At 38.6% G+C, this 20,943-nt stretch overlaps 5 protein-coding genes across 7 annotated transcripts; 4 read left to right on the top strand and 1 right to left on the bottom strand.

Moving 5' to 3' along the window:
- Nucleotides 1-1,418: 1,418 nt before the first annotated feature.
- LOC132786486 (uncharacterized) lies at nucleotides 1,419-3,879 on the top strand. The gene is given in 6 exon segments (XM_060793025.1): nucleotides 1,419-2,123; nucleotides 2,214-2,380; nucleotides 2,443-2,559; nucleotides 3,274-3,343; nucleotides 3,388-3,644; nucleotides 3,713-3,879. Coding segments are annotated over 6 exon segments (1,065 nt in total). The 5' UTR covers nucleotides 1,419-1,790; the 3' UTR covers nucleotides 3,834-3,879.
- Nucleotides 3,880-11,129: 7,250 nt separating this feature from the next.
- Nucleotides 11,130-13,984, top strand: LOC132785751 (uncharacterized). Of its 2 annotated transcripts, none has more exons than XM_060792015.1 (4): nucleotides 11,130-11,260; nucleotides 12,207-13,161; nucleotides 13,412-13,618; nucleotides 13,704-13,984. In XM_060792015.1, exons 2-4 carry the CDS (start codon nucleotides 12,233-12,235, stop codon nucleotides 13,948-13,950), a joined length of 1,383 nt encoding a protein of 460 aa, XP_060647998.1. In that variant the 5' UTR covers nucleotides 11,130-11,260; nucleotides 12,207-12,232; the 3' UTR covers nucleotides 13,951-13,984. The 2 variants fall into 2 exon arrangements, with proteins under 2 accessions (XP_060647998.1, XP_060647999.1); XM_060792016.1 differs by having other exon boundaries at nucleotides 12,202-13,161.
- Nucleotides 13,985-14,570: 586 nt separating this feature from the next.
- LOC132785755 (uncharacterized) lies at nucleotides 14,571-16,759 on the top strand. Of its 2 annotated transcripts, XM_060792022.1 has the most exons (5): nucleotides 14,571-14,641; nucleotides 15,073-15,418; nucleotides 15,486-16,011; nucleotides 16,065-16,385; nucleotides 16,507-16,759. In XM_060792022.1, the coding sequence occupies exons 2-5, from the start codon at nucleotides 15,115-15,117 to the stop codon at nucleotides 16,757-16,759; spliced, it is 1,404 nt and encodes a 467-aa protein (XP_060648005.1). In that variant the 5' UTR covers nucleotides 14,571-14,641; nucleotides 15,073-15,114. The 2 variants fall into 2 exon arrangements, with proteins under 2 accessions (XP_060648005.1, XP_060648004.1); XM_060792021.1 differs by lacking the exon at nucleotides 14,571-14,641 and having other exon boundaries at nucleotides 14,878-15,418.
- Nucleotides 16,760-17,686: 927 nt separating this feature from the next.
- Nucleotides 17,687-19,748, top strand: LOC132785900 (uncharacterized). The gene is made up of 4 exons (XM_060792213.1): nucleotides 17,687-18,094; nucleotides 18,155-18,659; nucleotides 18,717-19,037; nucleotides 19,258-19,748. The coding sequence occupies exons 1-4, from the start codon at nucleotides 17,773-17,775 to the stop codon at nucleotides 19,493-19,495; spliced, it is 1,386 nt and encodes a 461-aa protein (XP_060648196.1). The 5' UTR covers nucleotides 17,687-17,772; the 3' UTR covers nucleotides 19,496-19,748.
- LOC132785901 (uncharacterized) lies at nucleotides 19,522-20,698 on the bottom strand. Its single transcript, XM_060792214.1, has 3 exons — nucleotides 19,881-20,698; nucleotides 19,716-19,826; nucleotides 19,522-19,658 (listed from the first exon to the last, which is right to left on the bottom strand). The coding sequence occupies exons 1-3, from the start codon at nucleotides 20,696-20,698 to the stop codon at nucleotides 19,523-19,525; spliced, it is 1,065 nt and encodes a 354-aa protein (XP_060648197.1). The 3' UTR covers nucleotide 19,522.
- Nucleotides 20,699-20,943: the final 245 nt, after the last annotated feature.

The following is a 20,943-nucleotide window of genomic DNA, read 5'->3' as shown; positions in this document are numbered from 1 at the left end:
ATGAAATCGTTTTAATGGCCTCTTTCCTATCAGTCCTGTCTTCTCTGGTTACCCCAACTGCCCTCCCCTCTGCCCAGTGACAATACCCATACTTGTTGCCATCGGGTTATAAATGGCAATTCATTATTCTTGACTGCACCTCGACCCCATCTCTGTTAAGCACAGCTCACTTGAGAGGCTGCCATTATGCCCCCCCAGTTGGGATGTGTTGTCATGCTTCGAGTCACTCTGGATGGAAATGGAGATGGAGATGGTGAAGAAGCATCTGACGGATGTATGTCAGATTCCGTTTGCCGCCTGGCGCCTGCGACCTGCACAAAAGCTTGAACATTATTTAATTGAAAAGAAATACAACAACAGCAGCAGCAACAACAACAACAACAACAACAATCACAGCAGCGAAATACATTTGGCAAAGTTTTCGAAATTTAATTCAATCAACAAGCTGGGAAAATTGCATGACATGACAGTTGAGTGAAAATTGAGTGGGGCATTTACGTACTGCCGGCGCAAAAGTTTTAGTCCGCTTTACTAGACAGCTGACAATTTTCGTATCTGAAAGATACATACTACACACATACTCGTATCTGAGTTGGAAGCGAGACATGGGTGTCTAAATCGTTTAATAAAGTGAACAGCTAAAACTCTGACAACTTAATGATGTGTGTGTTTTCATTAATACCGTCGAGAAGAGATATTTTATTCTTCAGCCATATATCATTCCTCTATTTGGAACAATTCTAAATCTGATAACTTGTAAGAGTTTAATTGAGATACTTTTATTGGCAAGCAGCAAAAGTTCTTCTTTTTATTCATCTTTTTAGGCTTACTTGAGACGTGTCGTAAAATTGATAAAAAGTATTAGGTCGTTTTTGTATTTATATAAAAATTAAAACTCATATTTTATCATTTACTAGAATTCAATAAGCTTTTCCTTAGTTTTTGTTTAATAGGGATATTTCACTAATGTTTGTGATGAACCACACATGGAAAATTTAAATTGAGATTCTTGCAGATGCTTCGACAAATTTAAACAAATATGTTGAATAAAAAGGTTTTTTAAGACACCAATAAAAAAAATCTTTTGTTGAACGAAAAACATTTCGTTATTAGAACAATTAGTGATTTTAAATTGATTCGTGAATAGTTTTACCAGATATGAACTCGATTCGGGTTTCACACCTATTTCATGATTGCGCCCACAATTATCCACTTCATGTGGACACGAAAATAACTATCATGAAAGCTAGTGAAAAAGTGTTAACAAGTGAATGTCATGTCCAGCTCTATGCTGAAGACAACTGGAGAAACGGTCGACAGAAGAAGTTAAAATGAAGAGAACAAAAAATAAAATAAACGAAGCAACCTTTGTCACAATACCGCACAAAGCGATAAATAAGTAAATAAGCAACGCAAGAGCAGCACGAACAACAAAGTCAGAACAGAGCAGAAAAAGACAGAAGAGGACAACGGCGTTGGCTTTGACTTTGTTTGTTTGTCTGCTGTGAGTTCGGGCTTTGAGTTGGGTTGGGCCGGGCTGGTCTATACCGGTATTTATGTCAAAGAGATTAAATATACCAAGCGTATCAGTCACCAGGAAAAACTGGACCGAAGCGCGTCTCACAACCAAAGCGGTGCGTCAGTCAGCCGGAAGTGCGAGAAGAAATAAGAGAAGCTAAATAAGCATTTGACGATGTGAACAAAACTTTGTGTAAAATACAATTAAGCATAGATAGAAGAAAATACACAGAGTTATTTTGTGTTGTGTAATATACTTCATCGTATTGGTAATGTCGTTAACAAGTGCAGTCTTAATTAGGAGCAGGATGAATAGCTCCACTCCCAACAATTCCTCATCACCATCGACATGGATGCGGTTATTGCAGTTACTGTTGATGTTGCTTCTGTTTTGGATGTGCTTAACTGTCGTTGATTGTGCTGACGGTTTTGATGCGGTTTCACAGCCTTCTGCTGGGGATATCAACTATAACAACAGCACCCACAACAATGTTGACATGCATGACAACTATGACAACTTCAACCAACTGACAGCCAACAATGAGACAAGGGTATTGAGACGCGGCAAACGTTACCTGGAGTTCACCAAAGGTTCTCGTATGTCGGTGGGTTGTTTGTGCGCAGCATTTTAGAGCGGTTACAGTCTCGAATGTCTCAATTTTCCTCACCCATTCTGCATGTATGTGTTTCCACAGTGGCGTACCAATGGCAAAAACAATCTCTTCAAAATAAACACAATCTTCTCTTATGGTTATGGCTTTCGCGCCAATTATCCATTTCCCGATCCCAAGGATCAACGCAAGAGGAATCGAGTTCTATTCAAGCGCGATTTGTTTTCAAAACTTGAGTCTGCTTTAGATGGGTAAGTTTTAGTTTAACCTTAGTATAACTTAATTGATTTCTCAAAGCTTTTTCCCTGTTTAGCCATGGATTTGATGGACGTGCGTGTTTGTTAAAATCTTTCTGCACCGCACTTTATGATGTTGATAAGCCTCAGCAAAAGAGCGGCATGTTGTTTAAGCTACTTAAGCTAATATTCAGGTAATAATGTATTTTTTTTTTAAATATAATCATATAAAGAAATAATTAAGAAAACAAGCACATAGTTTATTTTGAAGTAGTTAGTTTAATATACATAAATGTCGTCTAAAATCGATATTTCAAATAATTATTTATTGATGACTAAAACAAAAAAATGTAAAGCATTGTGTCAGAAATCACACCTTTTAATATACAAAATACCATGTATCTTATTCTAATTAGTCATTATTATATTTTTACATTTAGTTTAGTAATGCACACTGACGTTTCTTACGAATCCAAGCGCAATAACGACTTTAAAAATGAAGTTGTTACGAGTCTGTTATAAACTGTCCCAAATTTTAAGCTCACAACTAAATTCTACGCCTTTAAAATCCATATATACTTTGATGTACTCAATTCTTGAGCAGTCAGGCCACATTTAACGTCACTTTACCACGAAATCATAGAGTGATAAAAGGGTTTAGAACTAGGCCAGATGACACAATTAGCAGATACGTCGTAATGCGTATAATCAACAGAACCATTGTGATATCTGTTAGAACCTCGTGCCTTTGTCACACATGTAACTGACCGGTCAGTTGTCATTTGGGGACTTCAGTTTGGCATTTACACTGCAGCCACAACAATGGGTGCTCTGCCGGTCTCTCTGCTGCTTGCGGCGATGGTTGCTGTGGCAATGACATTCGAGCAGAACTCCACGATGCCGCTGAGACGGCAAAAGCGATTTCTGGACATAATAGAGACAAGTCGAATATTTGTGGGTATAACAAATTGAGTAGCAGTCCCTTTTGGCTAACTGACGCATTTTGTTTTTGAAATTTTAAGTTTCGCGTTAACGTCAAGAACAATGTGATAGCGTCCCCAGTAATTTGGGCACATGGTTATGGCTTTCGCGCCAATACTCCCATACTGGTGAAGCGTGAGAATCGACCCTTCAGAAGGGATACCTACGGACTGGTGCACGAGCTCATGGAGCGTAGTGGTTTCGATGGTCAGGCGTGTGTACTAAAGGCATATTGCACTGCTTTGGCCGGAGAACATGGTCAGGGTTTCTTGTTTAAATTATTGAAGTACATGTTTGTGTAAGTGAGCTAATAAACTTTTGATATCTATCTCTAATATCAAGGTCTTTTCTGTTTATCTCTTGCAGCTTGGACGATCACGAGAAGCATCACATGCCTTATCTGCGAGAAGAGAACTGCCAGCAAATCTTACACAGCCATTGTCCCCTGAGCTTCGATAGCATTTCTCCCTATACTGACGATGTATGAAAGTAATTTCTGTCTGTACTTGATGTGAAAATAAATTTTGTTTGCGTTTGCGTTAAAAAAAATTCATGAAATGTTTTATTGTGTAATGCTTGCCTCATGCGATGTTGGCAAGTATTTAAATGTCTCTTCAGCTATTCTGTATCAACACCACGAAAACACTTTACATTTTTCCGGGATCTCTTTCATCATAGTATCACTCAACAATTCAGCTTTAAATGACTTTTGTGAACCTCAATTGGCTGTTGTTGTCAATATAGCACATGTATAATTAAAAGCAAACAACAGACAACAATTCATTATTTGCATTCCATTGACATTTACTTGTTGTCCTTTTGATGGAATGAAAAATAAACGTGTAATGTTGATATAATTGTCCAATATTATTATCAATTATATTGAAAGCACTTTGTATCTTTCAGTTATTCGTAGAACAGCATATTGCGGATGCTCATCGAACCAAGTCTGGTTTTATTCAACCCCGAAAGTTTTATTGCACTTGACACTACAAAAAAAAAACCGTGTGATTAAAAATAATGAATTGTACTTAATGTCGAGTTTATGCAAATGATAAGTAGTTTTTCACAAGTATTTAAACATACTTTGGCGCATTGCGTTTAATGCTCATGAACTTTGGTTTGGATTGTTTTTGTTATTGTAGCGACTGCGTGTGGTTGTAGTTGTCTGCATTTTGTTATTTATAATTAACTTGTGCTATTTTCAGGTGGCCATTTTTTATACGATTTTATAATGCCAACAGCAACATGCATTTAATTGGCAGTTTTATTAAACAGTTGGGCGAAAGTGGACTGCCAAGCTGAGAAAAAATAATGTAGCATACTTTTTTGCGCTGGCTCATTGTTGACCTCATTGCATGACAAAAGTTTCAGCTGCTGTTGATGCTGCTGCTGCTTCTGATGCTGCTGCTGCTGTTTAATGTCACCAGCATGAAATGCCAAGTGTTGTTAAAATGTTTGCGGGCGCCTTTGAGGCACTTGCCACGCCCTTGCCCGCAGACCTGTCGCCCACGCACAGAGTATTAAAAATTAACTTTAATTAAGTTGAAAACATAAATTACACACACGCACACTGGAGCATTAAAATGCACACTCTTACACACATCCTCATGTTTTGTTGTAATTTCACAATTTGGGTTTGTTGTTGGTGCTGTTGTCGTTGTTGTTGTTGCTGCCGCTGTTGCATGCACCATTCAAGTTTGTTGCGCACTCAGAGAGAACTTCCACCACAAACAAAAACTTGAAGCGCTTGTTGTATTTTTGCCAGGTATTTTGCCACGCACCACAACCATACACACCCACACACATACAGAAACTTGCATAACCTCAATCAAGTATTAATTATGTTTGTTGTGCAAGAAATTGCAGCAGAGCAGAGCAGAGAAAAGCCCAACACAATTTCAATTTCAGTTTCATTGCCATGCCAAGTTTTACCCTTTGCCCTTTGCGCTATGCCCCCAGCTGACAGCATCAATTTACTGCTTAATGTGACTTTGCTGCAATTTCTGTTGCTATTTTTTTTTTTTTTAATTTGTTCTGAAATAAGTTAATGCAATTTGAATTGCACTTATGGTTTAATTATCGTGTCTCGCAATTAAAATCCATTTTTGAGCACTATCAAAATTGTCATTCATATGTCGAATAAAGCAACTACTATTCGTAGGTTAATATGCTAATTGATGTGACTCTCTACTGTGAAAAATTGAAGGCAATGAAATTCAAATTGCCAAGAAAGGGTTACATTTCTAATTAGCACTTAATTAATGGCATTACGAATATTTGCAAAAATCAAGCGAAAATTTGCCACTACAATTTGATCTCACTCAGTCAATTCATGCAATACAATACTGCTGAAGATAATTGAAGGCAGTATTTATTACTTAAAATTAGGACTGCATTCATTTCTAAGTACTACGGAGCGTCGTTTTACACATATTTAGACACTCACTAAACTATTTGATGTTATTTTCTACTGTTGATAGTTTAAGGCAATACTTATTTGATGAAATTAGCATTAAGAATTTTATTTTAATATAATATTTCATCACTTTAGACGAATTAAGAACATTTGTATATAGTTAAAAATTGTTACTTTATATTACGCAAAATTCCAAATTATATTTCATAGCTTTAGCCCATTGAAAATATTTGCAAATATCAAACGATAAAATTCTTTGATAATCTAGACTTACTAAGCTAATTAATGAGAAAATTGAGACAATAAACGAAATTGTATTTCTAACTAATACTTCATAATTGTAGGCACATTAGGAAAAACTATCGTTACACTCAAGCTGTTATGTGCTCTAGGACATGTTGCTCAATTGGAATTGATCAATTAATAAATCAATGAGTCCCTAGTCCTCAGGAGTTAGTTGCCCGCCTTAGAGCATATATGATTATTTGCATTGTAGGCCGTGAGCTTAACACGCACTGGCACACACCTGGGATAATTTATGGGCCTCCAAGTGAAATGCACAACCAGCTGCGATTCATTGGAATGCATGCTACAGGATTTGGGGCAGCAAGTGGCAAAGCCGGGTACAAACTGGTCGCATTCATTCATTAATCGACGCCTGGCATGCAAATTGATTTGATACGTTGTCAATTAAAATGTGCAATTAATTTCATTGGGTTTGCCTCACATTATCGGCCAGCCAATTGAAGAGTGTGCGCAGGCCAGTTGGCAGCCAACTTAGAGAGCAAGAGGGAAGGTTGGAAGGTTGGGTGCAATGGCAGCTAATGAGCTCAGTTGGCCAATTGAGTTTGCGGCCATGGATGCGAGGCAATGCGTGTGGCTGTAAAGCGAAATTAAACCGCCTATGATAGTGCACTGAGTGTATTCGCAATTAGTCAAATGTTGATTGCCACACACTCACACACATACACACACAAGCATACACTACTGTGCATTTCAATATGAACAATTAGCGTAACACATTCTCAATAAGAATTCGAAATGAGATTGACGATAACTTAAAGAGTTATATTTGTATAAAATCAATATAAACTGTGCTATATTATTGCAAGTGACTTATTTGAATGGACAGCATTGTTTGAAGCGCAATATGGTTGAGCTTCATTTTAAATGCCAAGATGGTTCACTTCGTAAATTAGTTCAAGGATTAGTGTAATAAAACTAACGTGCTAAGGATTTGCACAGCCCTTTTGTTGACTTTGTTTTTGGGGGTCGCCATAGCAGGCTGGGGGCCTAAGATTAGGGCGCTATGGGAGCAGCAGGGTGGGGAGTGGGGAGCATGTCGCAATTTCCCAATTAGCTACTCATTGAGATAAATTTCTTATGCAAATGATGACAAGGCCAAGCAGTAGCAGTAGCAGTAGCAGCGGTAACAGCAGCAACGGGGCGCTGAAGTGGCATCGACGTCTCTGTCATCATCGTCATCGCATCCCGTGCTGGGAGTTGGGGACCTGGGTAACCTGTAAGAGGAACAACAACAACAACAACAACAACAGCGACAACGGCAAACGGAGACTATCCTTAAGCAGACTGACATTGAGTGACTCTCGCGCCACGCCGCTGGCTCACTCTCTCTAATTAGCTGCTGACATTCGCCTGCTGCCAACAGCTAAAGGACAAACAACAATAACAACTACAACAAACATCACAAATTTGACATAATTAAAATACTGACGACTCGCAGCAGCAGCGACAGCAGCAACAGCAAAAGCATTTCAAAATGAAATGCGAGTCAAGTTACAGTTACAATCCCTACACCAATCCCAGTATTTGACTCCAACTCGGTGTCAGTCTACCCTCTCTCGCGCTTTCTCTATTTCTTTCGTAGTTACCTTCCCACTCTATAAGCAAATAAGATGAAAATATTTTTGCTAATTTTCTTTGAGTGCTTAACTCAAGGCGCTAATCCGTTTCATCAACTCGGGCTTGAACATAATTTTCTCTTCATTTTTTCGTCATTCTCAGTTATAATGATCTTAACGGTATGTTCGGATACCTTTAACTAGCGCAGTTCATTGACTGAACTCCACTAAGCAATAGCTCACACTCAGGTGTAAATTGAAGTGCATTCCAGAACATTGAACTCGAAAACGAAGTTGCTAATTGATTGCGCATGCTTTTGGACTTTCAGAATTGGATCACATTTAGCTAGTGAAAATAGTTAATGTTTGCTCTAGGCAAGACGACTGAAAAATACTCTTTAAATAGTACAACACTCTTAAGATTTTATTTATAATCTCTTTCAGAGAGTTTTCTAAGCAATTATTTTAGTGGTTACACAAGAATTGCGAATTCACAATTACTTTGAGCATACAGTTGGAGATTGTACGCATGCATGACTTGGCAAGAGCCTAATAAATACTTTGTTTACATCACAAGTTAATCCAAGTTATTACAGTTATTACTAATTTATTTTGAATGGATTAAAGCAAACTTTAGCGTGAAAACGAAATGCAGACTCGTAATTCGTATGAATTTCTTATCTTCGTGAGAAATTCGCTTGAGAGAGCACACATAACTTTGTTGATACAACACAAATGTCCACACGCACACAGGCGACGCACAAAGGCACACAGCACAGCACAGCACAGCACAGACACACAGAGAAAGATACCCAGCTGACACTCGACATGTAAATTGCTCATACGCAATGTGGGCAGCAGCCGCTTCAACTAACAACAACAGAAGCAGTTGTAAATGGCGCATATTAAAGTTTGACTTGTACTTTTTTGGGAGGGTGTGGGTTGAGTTAAATGAGCGGCATGAGTTCAAGCAGGCAAAAGTTGTTGCAACAAAAACTAAACGTTGCTTTTGTAATGCCGTGTGTGATAATTGGGAACAATAGAAGAAATAAGTTGGGCGACATAACGAAATGGGTGATGTTAGTACTTCCGCATTTTTGGCTGCAACCAGAAGCAGAACAAATACTCATACACACGTCCACGTAACTATCTATGAGCTTACCCCCTTTTCTCTCTCCCCCGGCTCTCTCACTATCTTGGTCTGTGGCAGCATGTAGATGTTTGTTTGCCTGCGACATTCACGCCTCGCTGCGCTTTTTGCATGCTGTCGTTGCCTGCGGGCATTAAGTGTGATTTTATGCGATTTGTAGCAGGCAAAGTCGCCCACTCAACCACTGAACCCCCAAGCCCCCCCAACCACATCACTGACTGCTAAAGGAAAGAGCCGCAGCACCTCCTCCTTGTGCCCACCACCAAACAGCAGTCCCTCTGCTAATTTACATTTGACAAATGTTTTGCATGCTACGAAAATTTTTACCACTGCTGCGACGACTGCAACTGCTGTTCGTTAGAGTCTGAGAGATCCGGCACCGCCAACTAATACAAACATTTGCCCCCACCCCAATGCCCTTCCACACACACACACACACACACAATGACACGGGTGCAGCCCGCAGCAGCGCAATGTGTTTTGTTTGCTGCATTTGTTTTCATTTGGTTGCAATGTTGACATTGTTTACTGTTCAACTTGCTAAAAATTAGCAAAAATCTCACACGAGCAACCAAAACACAAATACAACAAAAAAATAAAAGAAATGAGAAAAAAAGCATCGTATAATGAAAACAAAAAGAAGGTACAGCCAACAGCAACTAAAAATTTGCTTAAATTTAAATTTATGTGTGAGTTCTTGTTGTATGTGTGTGTGTGTGTTCGTTGACTGCAAGTGCGATAATTGCTGTGGGTGGCAACTCGAGCTGAGGTGTTGATGGTGTATATTGTGGGGTATGTATATATGTTTGTGGCAGCCCTTGGGGGGAATGAAAATTACAGTTTGCATAGGTCTTCACATTTTCGTGCAGCACCCCGAGAGGGCAGAATGCCAGGGAATACTAGCTGCTGCTGCTGCTTTGCTATTGCACCGAAAACTATTTCTTGAATTCAAGTATTGTATCAGTTTACCTCCTAAAGTATATTTGAGTAGTTCGCTGAAGACTCTCAAAATCATCTCGCGTTGCTTGCATTTATTTCTATGCTTAAATATTCCACCAAATTTGTTATGTGCAAAATATAACGCAATTGCAGTTAAAGCGATATAAAAATATAAGCTAGTAAGTTATATAGCGAATGCAACTCAATAAATACCCACATTCCAAAATATAAATTGTTTACTCGCTATAATTAAATGTTTTATTTATCAAAACAGTACTTAATATGTTAATTTAATTATTAAGAACTACATTAAATTCAGTTGCAGAAAGTACATATGTATCTCACAATACATATATTCAGCAATTTATTTGCCATGGGAATAAAGTTCTTCAATTAATATAATTATTACAAAAGATTAATGCAATTGGCTATTGACCTTTTCAATTGCAACCGTCCTACAGTAACAGTTAAACACAACAAAACAAATAATATAATAATAATTTAAATTGCTAATATATTCGACATCTATTTCACAATTTTAATTATTATAGCAAATTGAAACTATTATAAATATATTATATATACTGACACTGATTATTCAGCTCAAATGAAGAACAAATAAAATGCTAATATTTTTAAATACACATTTAGAGAAAATTTGTATTTAAATATAATCTTTTAGTTGAAAAAATAAAATGCGGAAATAATCAAATTCAACATAAAGCAGAAAAATGTACTATACTATATGTGTACATACATACATAAGTATTGATATGTGATTCAACACTTACGCTGAAAAAGATATATGAACATCAAATCATTAAAAGATGCAGAATAAGTTGCCATTAGTTGAACAGAAACATTTGATTTTTATTACGAAAAGTATATATGTAGAAGATTTTAATTAAATAGAATAAGACACAACCCATAAGCCCACAGATTATTTCAATAAACAGTTAAACTTTAATAATCTAGTAATGTAAAATACAACATGTCAAAACACAAGCCCTCGAAAAATAAAGGAGCGAATATTAATTAACTAAATAGAATAGCCAAATTGGTTAGTTTCATTTATTGTATTACATTAAAATATAGCACTATAAAGCGTACTAATTTCACTGGGGTTAAGTATGCACACATTAATACCTAAATATTCACTTTGCACATGACCTAAAATGGCGTTTTATATTGAGTTCGATTAGATAGCCATTGGCATTGGATCCATTATCGCGTAGTGGACCGCGGAGGGCCGGAAGAGCGTATATCGCACCTTTAAAAGCCTCTTTAAATGACACAAAAACGAGTTAACGACACTCAATTGGGTGCTAATTGTACAATTAAACGAGGCTGACATCGAATGGGTGGCTAACCAAATGGAGAGCGAACCAGCTAGCGGACACTATGCGCGTATGTGCATCGTATCAGTTCAGCTCAGACAGCTAATGGCATCAATGTAAAAGTAACACAACAAAATACAAAAATAGAACTGAAAAAAAATATACCATATATATTCGATCGCTGCACAACTCGTCGCCTCTCTATTGGTAATTATCTGCATCATAAATTTGTGTCCAATTGCACTCGAGGCATTGAAAATGGACACGTTTTAATTGTGGACACCAAGCTCGCTGCAACTCGCCGAATGTTGCCACATTTTTAGCACACAGAATCCTGTTGAAAATTGCATTAATTTAACGCATGATTGGCAATTCCAACGAATGGAATGAAACCATCGCATCACATCGCAACGCATCGTAGGGACCAAAGTGAAATTATGCAAATTGTGTGTAAGTGCCAGGGCAAAGCGACCAATTGGCGGCCCAACTGGGCGACTCTCCTATTGCTTAATTACACTACTGAGCAAAAAAATTCGAGTGTTTGACTTTCACTCCAAAGGTTTTGCTCAATGTGTTCCTCTGTTTTCAACAATGTGTTGATTGTGTGCGAGTGTGTGTATTGCCATAAACTCAACATTTTATGGGAAATGACCTATCAAATATTGATTACACTTGGCAGCAAAAAAAAGTGATTGTATGAAAATAAAAAAATAAAGAAGTGGAAACAAATGTTTAATCAGAAAGAGTGCAGATTTCGTATATAAATATTTAATAACTTTTTGTGATTACACTTTAAATTAATAGTACACATTTAATAGCGATTTTACAGTTAATTAATTACCACAATGAGCTTCAAAGACAATATATAATTAGTATGTGAACCAAACAAGTGAAGAAGAAACAAAACAAACCATTTGAAAGTAGTATTTATACGAAAAAACGTGCAGTTTTTTACGATTACTTCTCAGATTACTTTTTCATTTAATGAAAATATAATTCGGCAATGTTAAATTCTCAACGGAAAGCGAGCATTATGGAATATTATTTTCAAAATAAGTTTATAATTGCGAAAAATGTTTAACCTAATTACCAAAAACCACTGTAATTATCTATTCTCTATTCCATTTCCCCACTGCTATGTTGGCCAGTGCAGTGCAACTGAATTTTATTTAAAGTGAAATGAATGAAGCCAGAAAAATGGCAAAAGCCATTATAATTGGCTGTGCTCTTTGTGGTGCCTTGCTAATATTGCTCTTCCGTCATGGAATTCCTCGTCGCAGCGAACCAAATGGGAATGAATCATATGCACTGATTGAAGCCGCAACGACAGAGTCGTCTGCTCCTTTGACATATTCCCATATATCAGGTGATGAATATGCAGCCATTGAGCATGACATAAATTCATCGCGTAATCATATTTTGCTGTTGCATCGCAAGAAGCGTTATCTCTTGTTTCCCGAGGGCAGCTCGTTCCAGTTGGTATTTGATTTAATCATACCGATAGTGGACTATACGAATTTTGCCATTCTTGGCGTCACTTGTGCTGTGGCCTGGGAGCTGCCCAGCAAGCCACCCAGCGAGCTGCTGCATGACCTGCGCACTCGTCTAGATGATGGCACTCTCGGCACTGTGAGGCGCAACGACAGCGTAGAGCCAGAGCAACTGCAACAGCCACAATTGCAGCAGCAGTCCGAGACAGTACCTCCATTGGACAATGGGGACTACATTGGAACCGCCACTAATTGGCAGTCAATGCATGCGCAGCCAGCAGCAACAGCAGCAGAAGCATCAACATCGACATATGCAACCAATGCACATAGATATTCAGCGTACTATACGAATGTGCAGAGCAATGGCGGCGGAGGCACTTCCGCTTATGCAAATTCGGCTAATGGAGAACAGCCTGCTAGGAGGCCGGCTAATTGGCATGCGCGACAGTCAATAGCAAAGTGGCGACAGTGGGCAGGCACATCTCCTCCAGCTGTTCCAACAACCATTCCATCTGTCGACTGGTCAGACAATTGGTGGCAGCGCAACAAAGTGCGCGTTCAGCAAAATTGGCGTCAAAAGCAACAGCAGTGGAGCTCCTACGCGCAGACCACGCAAAGGTAAATGCACTCTAAGAATTATGTGCTCAAACACCATCAAACAAAGCATGCTTTCATACATTTTAAAATATGCAAAAAGCTAACTAAAGAACAAATTGTGACTAGTATTTAATTTATGCGGAAAGCACTCTTTAATTCAATTTGAATTCACATATTTAAAACTTTTCCTTAATTCAGTCATTCATTATTTGTGAAATACAAATTGAAAGTATTATTTAAGTAATACTCAGCAACTTACCAATTTACACAGGAGCTACAGCAGCTGGACAGAACGTCCACGTCAATTGTTGCAGGAGCCACCCAGGCACATAATTTATCCAGTGTTTGGAAAACGGCGACGTCGACGTCACGTCGAACTACAACAAATCAATGATGACGCCATCGAGCGGCTGCATCTGCGCCAGCATTTGATTTCACGCGGACTGCTCTTTGGCAAGATCGAACGTTTGTACAAAACGTATGTCAAAAGGGTTTTAGTTCACTTTCTACTATATAGAAATTAAATTAAAAATTATATATTAACACTTGTTTATACTCCACAGAAGACAACTCAATGGCACTTCCTGCATTCAGCGTGCTCTCTGTGAGTCGGCACAGCGTCAAGAGCATGGACACAATCCACAGAGTTTCATCATGGAGCTGTTGTCGGCCATCTTTCAGTTGCCCAGCGGCCTTGAAGGCATTGAAGCGGACAAACACATTCCATCAATGTATCTGGAGGCACATCGGGCGGTTGGCGACTGTCAACAGTTATTTGGCGATTGTAATCATAAATTTTGGTTCGAATAAAACCAAATAATAATTATGATGCAGCTTGTTTGTTTTCATTATTATTTACATTTTTAATTTATTCGGACAGGCAGCCACAGGGCGTAGACTTTGTGTGCAATGGTGTACATATTTGGGATTAGCTTTTAGTGGTTCAATTTATTCAGAGTTTGATGTTGTATAATTTAATTTTGACAGTTATGACACTTTTTTTCACCCACAATCGATAGAATTAGTGATGAATTTGCAACATTTACTATCGTTAGCATAAAACTCAATAAATAAATCATTTGATTAATTAAGAAAATATAATGTGTCGAATTGTAGGTAATAATGTGCCATATTTCAATTAAAATTTTAACTATTTGAAAGAGTAATCTACGACTTTTTAAATTGCATAAATTATATAATTTAGCAAAACTAAATCATTATGTGTACACATATGTATATCATTACACATGTTTTTTTAATTAAATACGCTCCCTCTATTAACACGCATAAAGCATTGTTCTTATACGATTTCAAAATATTCATCTTTTTTTCTTCGATTAATTAATGAGTATTTTCATTAAAGTATCGATACGTCTTCTTTAGTAATTTAAATACATATTTGCTATTAATTTTAGTTACATTTCCAAATTTTGAAGTTTATGATAACCTCATTTATGTTAATAAACTAAAAAATCAAAACTTTTACATTTCATTACCGATAGTAATTTATCAAATATATTATTCGTTTAAATATTTCATAAAAGAGTTTTATGGAATATTTTTCTCTGTCTCCCGAAATGACCAAGCTCTGTAAATATCAATCTAAGATATTATAAAATCTTACATAATTGTAAGATTAAACAAAAAAAGTGTGAACACATAAACCGAATGAAAATGTAGCATTCAATCGTTACACCAAGATGATTCAAACATAAAAGTTTCCAAAGCGATCAACAATAAAAGAAGATTCTTAGAATACGACGAATGATGCCGAGGGGGGAATTGCGGCATGGGGAACTGCCGCCGTAATTAACAGTTAGAACTAAGCGCAACAATTTTGCCTGTTTGGTTGGGTTTGGTTGAGTTTTGGTTAGAATTTTTGGGTTATGGCTTAACGATTGGTTGACACAACTTTTGAAACGCTTAAACTAGCAGTTGGCGTATGGACGACGCGTTGACCGCAAGTGTTTGGAAATGTGGATCAGAAATAAAAGAAGAAACAATACCTTAGCCGGTTGCTTACTCCTATCATTACTGCAATGGTTAGAGTTATGCTTAGGAGATGTGCTCAAAGGGGGAGGAGGCATTGAGCTGGCAACTGTTAGCCCACTATTGAGTGTAGCAAAGAGTGAAATTGTCAGCGATGTGAGTTCAGACTTTGAGCAGCTCATCGAAGCGAAGCTCAACGAATCAGCCAGTGGAATAAAGCCGACAGAAAATCTTCTCTCCAGAAAGCGGCGTTATTTACTATTTCCCGAGGGCAGCTCCTTTCAATTTGGTGAGTTCAAAGGCTTCTACCTAAAATAAGAATTGAATGCACAAATTTATTTTGTTTACAATCACAGTTTTCGACGAGTATATTTGCGTAGTGGACCACACCAACTATTTGGTGTTGGGCCTTACGGTTGCCCTGGCTTGGGAATTGCCCAGCAAGGCACCCAGTGAAGCGGTTGACGATCTGTTGAACAAACTGGAGTCTGGCACAATAGACGTCAGTCGGAATGATACTGTTTCCAACATAACCTATGTTGATGATGCTTCTAAGCCGGAACAAGACACTCAACAATCCAGCAATAAAAATAACGACAACAGTAGCTATAAGCACAACTATATCGACTTGTCCAACAAAGGAGTTGGGAACCAATCTTATAATTCATACTACAGCAGTTCTCCTGTTTTTCGCACTCCCATGCATCCGTTGCATCTGTATAGAGATAGCTACTACAGAAGACCAAATATACCAGCTAGACGTAAAGACAATTATTACTACTCATCCAACAGCAGTCCGGTGAGGAACCCATTTGATGACTGGTCTCAACCTTACAGTCCGGCCGAGAAAACACGCTTTCCCTATTGGGCTCTAGCTGCGCAGTAAGTAAAAAGTCATATACTTTGAAACACTCTTTCAATTCTATCCATTTTAGTTTAGAGGATATCTTACGACATCGGAATAGTTTTTATAATCGTGATGAGAATCAACATAAGAATGTCTACTATGGCAAACCAAAGCCTCAACGTGTTCGCAAGCTTCCTCGTGTATCTAGCCAAGCAAGGCATTTCAAAATTTATCCCGTGTTTGGCAAGCGCAGCATTCCGGATGCTGAGAATCCACATCATCGTCAGCGCAGAAGTGGCACAAGTAGCGCACACGATACTAATTTAAGTAGATTGGAGAGCCACCAAATCAAATATCATCGCAACAGTCGACAAACATTATACGAAAGAATTGAAAAATATCTGAATAAGTAAGTACTGTATTTGGTTGATTTCCCATGATGTTGAAAGCAACACTCACTACTTAAACCAGAAAATCATTTCAATGAATGGAAAGAAAGTATTATATGCTTTTATTTTCTTCTTTCCCAGACGCGGCGTAAATGGACACCAGTGTGTGCTGCGTTCTTTATGTGAGACCGGCCAAAAATCGAATGAAAAAGAACCCGGTAGCTTTGCCGGCGAACTGATTCGAGCTGTGTTTACTATCCCAGAAGCTTTAGATCACGAGCCTGCTGCCTATCGGGACGCACTTTACGATAAAGCCCATGCTCATGATGGTGACTGTGCTGCACTTTATCCGGAATGCAAGCAGTCCTTATGGGATGTTCCATTCTTACAATAAAAGGCTGTCAAAATATTGTTGTAATTATCTTTTATTCAACCAAATCAATTAGATCAGCTTACATTGATCCCGAAACTTTTGAGCATGGTACGGCATAACAGTATTATGAGACTTAATCAAAAAAAATGTTTTCAAATATCGATTCCAAATATCAACTTGTAAAGTTAGCGAGAGCAACTTTCGCGATCATTGTAAGTATGGTTTATGCGATTAGTCTGTGTATAACTCGAACTTTCCTGTTGGTGCCAATGAGTTTTATCTAAAGAAATGTATGGCTGTTTTTAACCAAAACAAGTCCGAAGTCTGAAGTTGGTGGCGTGAAAAAGTAATTTGAGCCTTTAAATAGACCAATGAGCACGCAAAACAAAGACGAAGCGAAAGACAAACTGCTTGTCAGAACAAAACAGAGAAACAAAGAAAAAAATAAATACATATATTAAAAATTCCGCTGTGAGGCGTAATCGACTAGAAAATGGCTGTGAAATAAATGCTAAGCTTAAAGCCGCAGTGTGAAAATGAAATAAAGAATAATCAATGAACTTTCAATCTGAGATTTTGAAGCTGTACTCTGTTATTAAGCTGCTCAAGTCTAAGCTACACTTCAGAGCCTTGCAAACACTAGGGTATAACAAAAGAAGAAGAGTGCGAAAACTAATGATGAACAAAAAGAAAAAGTAGCACGCAAACGTTACACCAAGCGCTGCCAAGTCAAACTTAAAACTTTTCAACGCGACCAGCGGCAATGAAAAGAAGATTCTTAGAATGCGATGAAGGAAGCGATAGTCAAAGAGCAAAGGAGAAATTGCGGCGCTGGGGGAAATGGCCGCAATTAACAGCAAAAGCAAGAACTAAACGCAACATTTTTGTCTACCTTTCAATGGGTCCGGTTGGATTTGGTTTGAGTTAGAGTTTTGCGTTCTGGCGTTAGCGTTAGCGTTTGCTTGGCGCAGCTTTTGAAACTTTCAAACTGACAGTTGGCGTATGGACGACGCGTTGACCGCAAGTGTGGGAAAATGTGGATCAGGAACAAAAGAAGAAGCAATACCCCAGTCGGTTGTTTGCTCTTACCGCAGCTGTCGCTTCTGCTGCTGCTGCAGCTGCTTGTGAACTGCTTTGGAGATGCGCTCAAATCCGGAGGAGGCATCGAGCTGCCAACTGTTAGCCCACTGTTGAGTGTGGCCAAGAGTACTGCTGGCAGCGATGTCAGTTCGGATTTTGAACAGCTCATCGAGGCGAGGCTTAACAAATCTGCCAGTGGAACAAGGCAGACAGAAGTGTTGCTCTCCAGGAAACGGCGTTATTTGGTATTTCCCGAGGGCAGCTCTTTTCAAATGGGTGAGTCCCAAGATGTCTAAATGAAGTACAAATTGAATGCTCCATTTGTTTGTACCGCAGTTTTCGATGAGATTATCTGCGTGGTGGACTACACCAACTATCTGGTGCTGGGTGTTACGGTTGCCCTGGCTTGGGAATTGCCCAGCAAACCGCCTAGTGAAGCGGTTAAGGATTTGTTAACTAAGCTTGACGAAGGCACACTAGACATCAGCCGCAACGACACTGTGTCCAACATAACCTACGTCGATGATGCACCTAAACCAGATTTACAAGCCAGTAATACCAATAACTACAAGCCCAACTATATAAACCTGTCAAACAAAGGAATTGGCAGACCCTCTTATAATTCATACTACAGCAGCTCACCTGTTTTTCGAACTCCTATGCACCCATCTCATCAATATAGCGATAGCTTCTACAGACAACCAAATATACCAGCCAGACGAAAGGATAATTATTACTACTCCTACAATAGCAGCCCGACGAGATACCCATTCGATAACTGGTCACAACCCTACAGTCCGGCTCAGAACACACGCTTTCCCTATTGGGCTCTGGCTTCGCAGTAAGTTCGCAGCTATGTACATTTAAACTCACTATTTTGAATTGCTCTACCCTTTAGTTTGAAGGACACCCTACGCCATCAGAATAGCTTATATAATAAAGATGCGAGTCACCAGAATAATGTCTCCTATGGTCAGCCGAAACCTCAACGTAAACAGAAGCGTCCACGCGTATCAGGTCAAGCGAAGCATCACAAGATTTATCCCGTCTTTGGCAAACGCAGCATTCCGGATGCTGAGAATCCACATCATCGTCATCGCAGAAGTGGCACAAGTAGCGCACACGATACTAATTTAAGCAGATTAGAGAGCCATCAAATCAAATATCATCGCGACAGTCGGCAAACATTATTCGAAAGAATCGAAAAGTATCTTAACAAGTAAGTATGAGTTAAACTGATACTTATAAAAAAAGCACCCAAAAACTAAAAATTTAATTCTTAGTTGATTTAATTGATAAACCTTTCTCCAAAATATTCAACTAGTTAATATTGATAATAAAGAATGAAGATTTAGTTGAGTGTAATGGAAATTCCTTATTCTCTTCTTATTAAAAACCAAAAAATGTTAATTTACTTTTCCTTTTCTTTCTCTATATAGACGTGGTCAAAATGGCCACCAGTGTGTGCTGCGCACTTTGTGTGAAACCGCCCAAAAGTCCACTGAAAAACAACCTGGCAATTTTATTGGCGAACTACTTCGGACAGTGTTTACCATACCAGAAGCGTTGGATCAAGAACCGGAGACCCATTACGATAAAGCTCATTCTCAAGATGGAGACTGTGCTGCACTTTATCCGGAATGCAAACAGTCCATATGGGATGCACCATTTATGTAATAAAACCCTGTCTTAACGTTGTCACAATTATGTTTTATTCTGGCCTAGGAACCATGCCAATAGGTTTATCTTACATTGATTCCGCAACTGTTGAGTACAATCTTCTGGAGCCATGCGCATTATGCGACTGTAATCATCTTCAAGTCCAGATACAGTGGGCATGCTGATTTAGATAATATTATATTATATCTGAGACTATTGATAATGATTTACTACTTACGTCAAGACCACCCGAACAATGTCTTGGATCATAGAATATCCTGGTGGCAGTAGCAAACGTTTGCTGTCACACATGGCTCTTAAGATACAAGACTTAATGTCGATGCCGAGTCTGCAAAAACTAATACTTTAATATTACAATAAACATTAGAAAAGCGCTTCATACAGTTGTGTAAATCCACCAAATTGCTCAAAGAGCTGTCGACGATCACGATGAGCATGATAGTGGCGCCAATCCTTGAGATGATGAAGGTCTGGATAGGGAATGGCTTCGTAATCAGCAGTTTCAGGATCGTAGGGCTCTTCTTCCATTGGTTCTTCTTTTGACCTCTGCCAACGTTTGCCATAGTTGGTCCATTGCGGAGACTCTGTAGTCCACTTGCTCCACTTACTTGCAGGTGGCTTCCAGTTGTTGTACTGTTGTCCAGCTTGTGACCAATTTTTGTTGTTCTGTCTATACTTTCCATACTTCGTATACTTTTCAGCTGGTGTCCAATCCTTGTACTGTTGTCCATACTTTGACCACTTCTGCCACTGGGTAGTATCAACATAGCTCGGTGCATCAGGTCTAAGATCAATTCGTTGATGCAATCTAAGGGGTTTCGGTTTCTTAAGAGCAGTCGCCTTGAAGCGCCAATCTGTGCCCGGGATCCAAACAAAAGTTGGCTCTGTTGTTGTTAATGGCACCGGAGTAGTTGTTGTTCGAGGTCGAAAGCGTTTGGGATACACATCTTCACGAGTGGTGGGCACAGGATAATAACAGGCCTGCTCAATGTTCATATTCACTCCGCTTGGGTACTGAGAAAGTAATCGTTTACTCAATTGTCCTGTGAACTTTAAGTTCGATCCCTTTGGAAAAAGCACAAAACGTTTCTGACGTGAAAAAACGCGTTCAACAACATGATTTAACTCGGTTTTATTGCCCAGAACTAGGACAGCTGAGGCCATTAGACCGATCAACTGTATCAAGAGACAACCACGCATGGTGCACACTAACTGATTGAGATGTTTAAGTGAAAGGTTCACTGAAGCTTCTCAAATATCCAAAATGTACTTAACAATTACTAAAATCAATTGGTGTAAATTTTTAAACCAATAAGAGATCGAATAATACATTTTGATTACCTTCCACAAGCTAGAGAAAATTATGAAATAAGTAAACTAACTACTGCGATGGTGCACCGTTAACTCCAATAAAGAGATTTATTAACTAGCTTTCACCATTAGAC

This window comes from Drosophila nasuta, chromosome 2R (assembly GCF_023558535.2).
Source record: "Drosophila nasuta strain 15112-1781.00 chromosome 2R, ASM2355853v1, whole genome shotgun sequence".
Taxonomy (NCBI): domain Eukaryota; kingdom Metazoa; phylum Arthropoda; class Insecta; order Diptera; family Drosophilidae; genus Drosophila; species Drosophila nasuta.
This window is presented reverse-complemented; position numbering and strand designations above follow the sequence as displayed.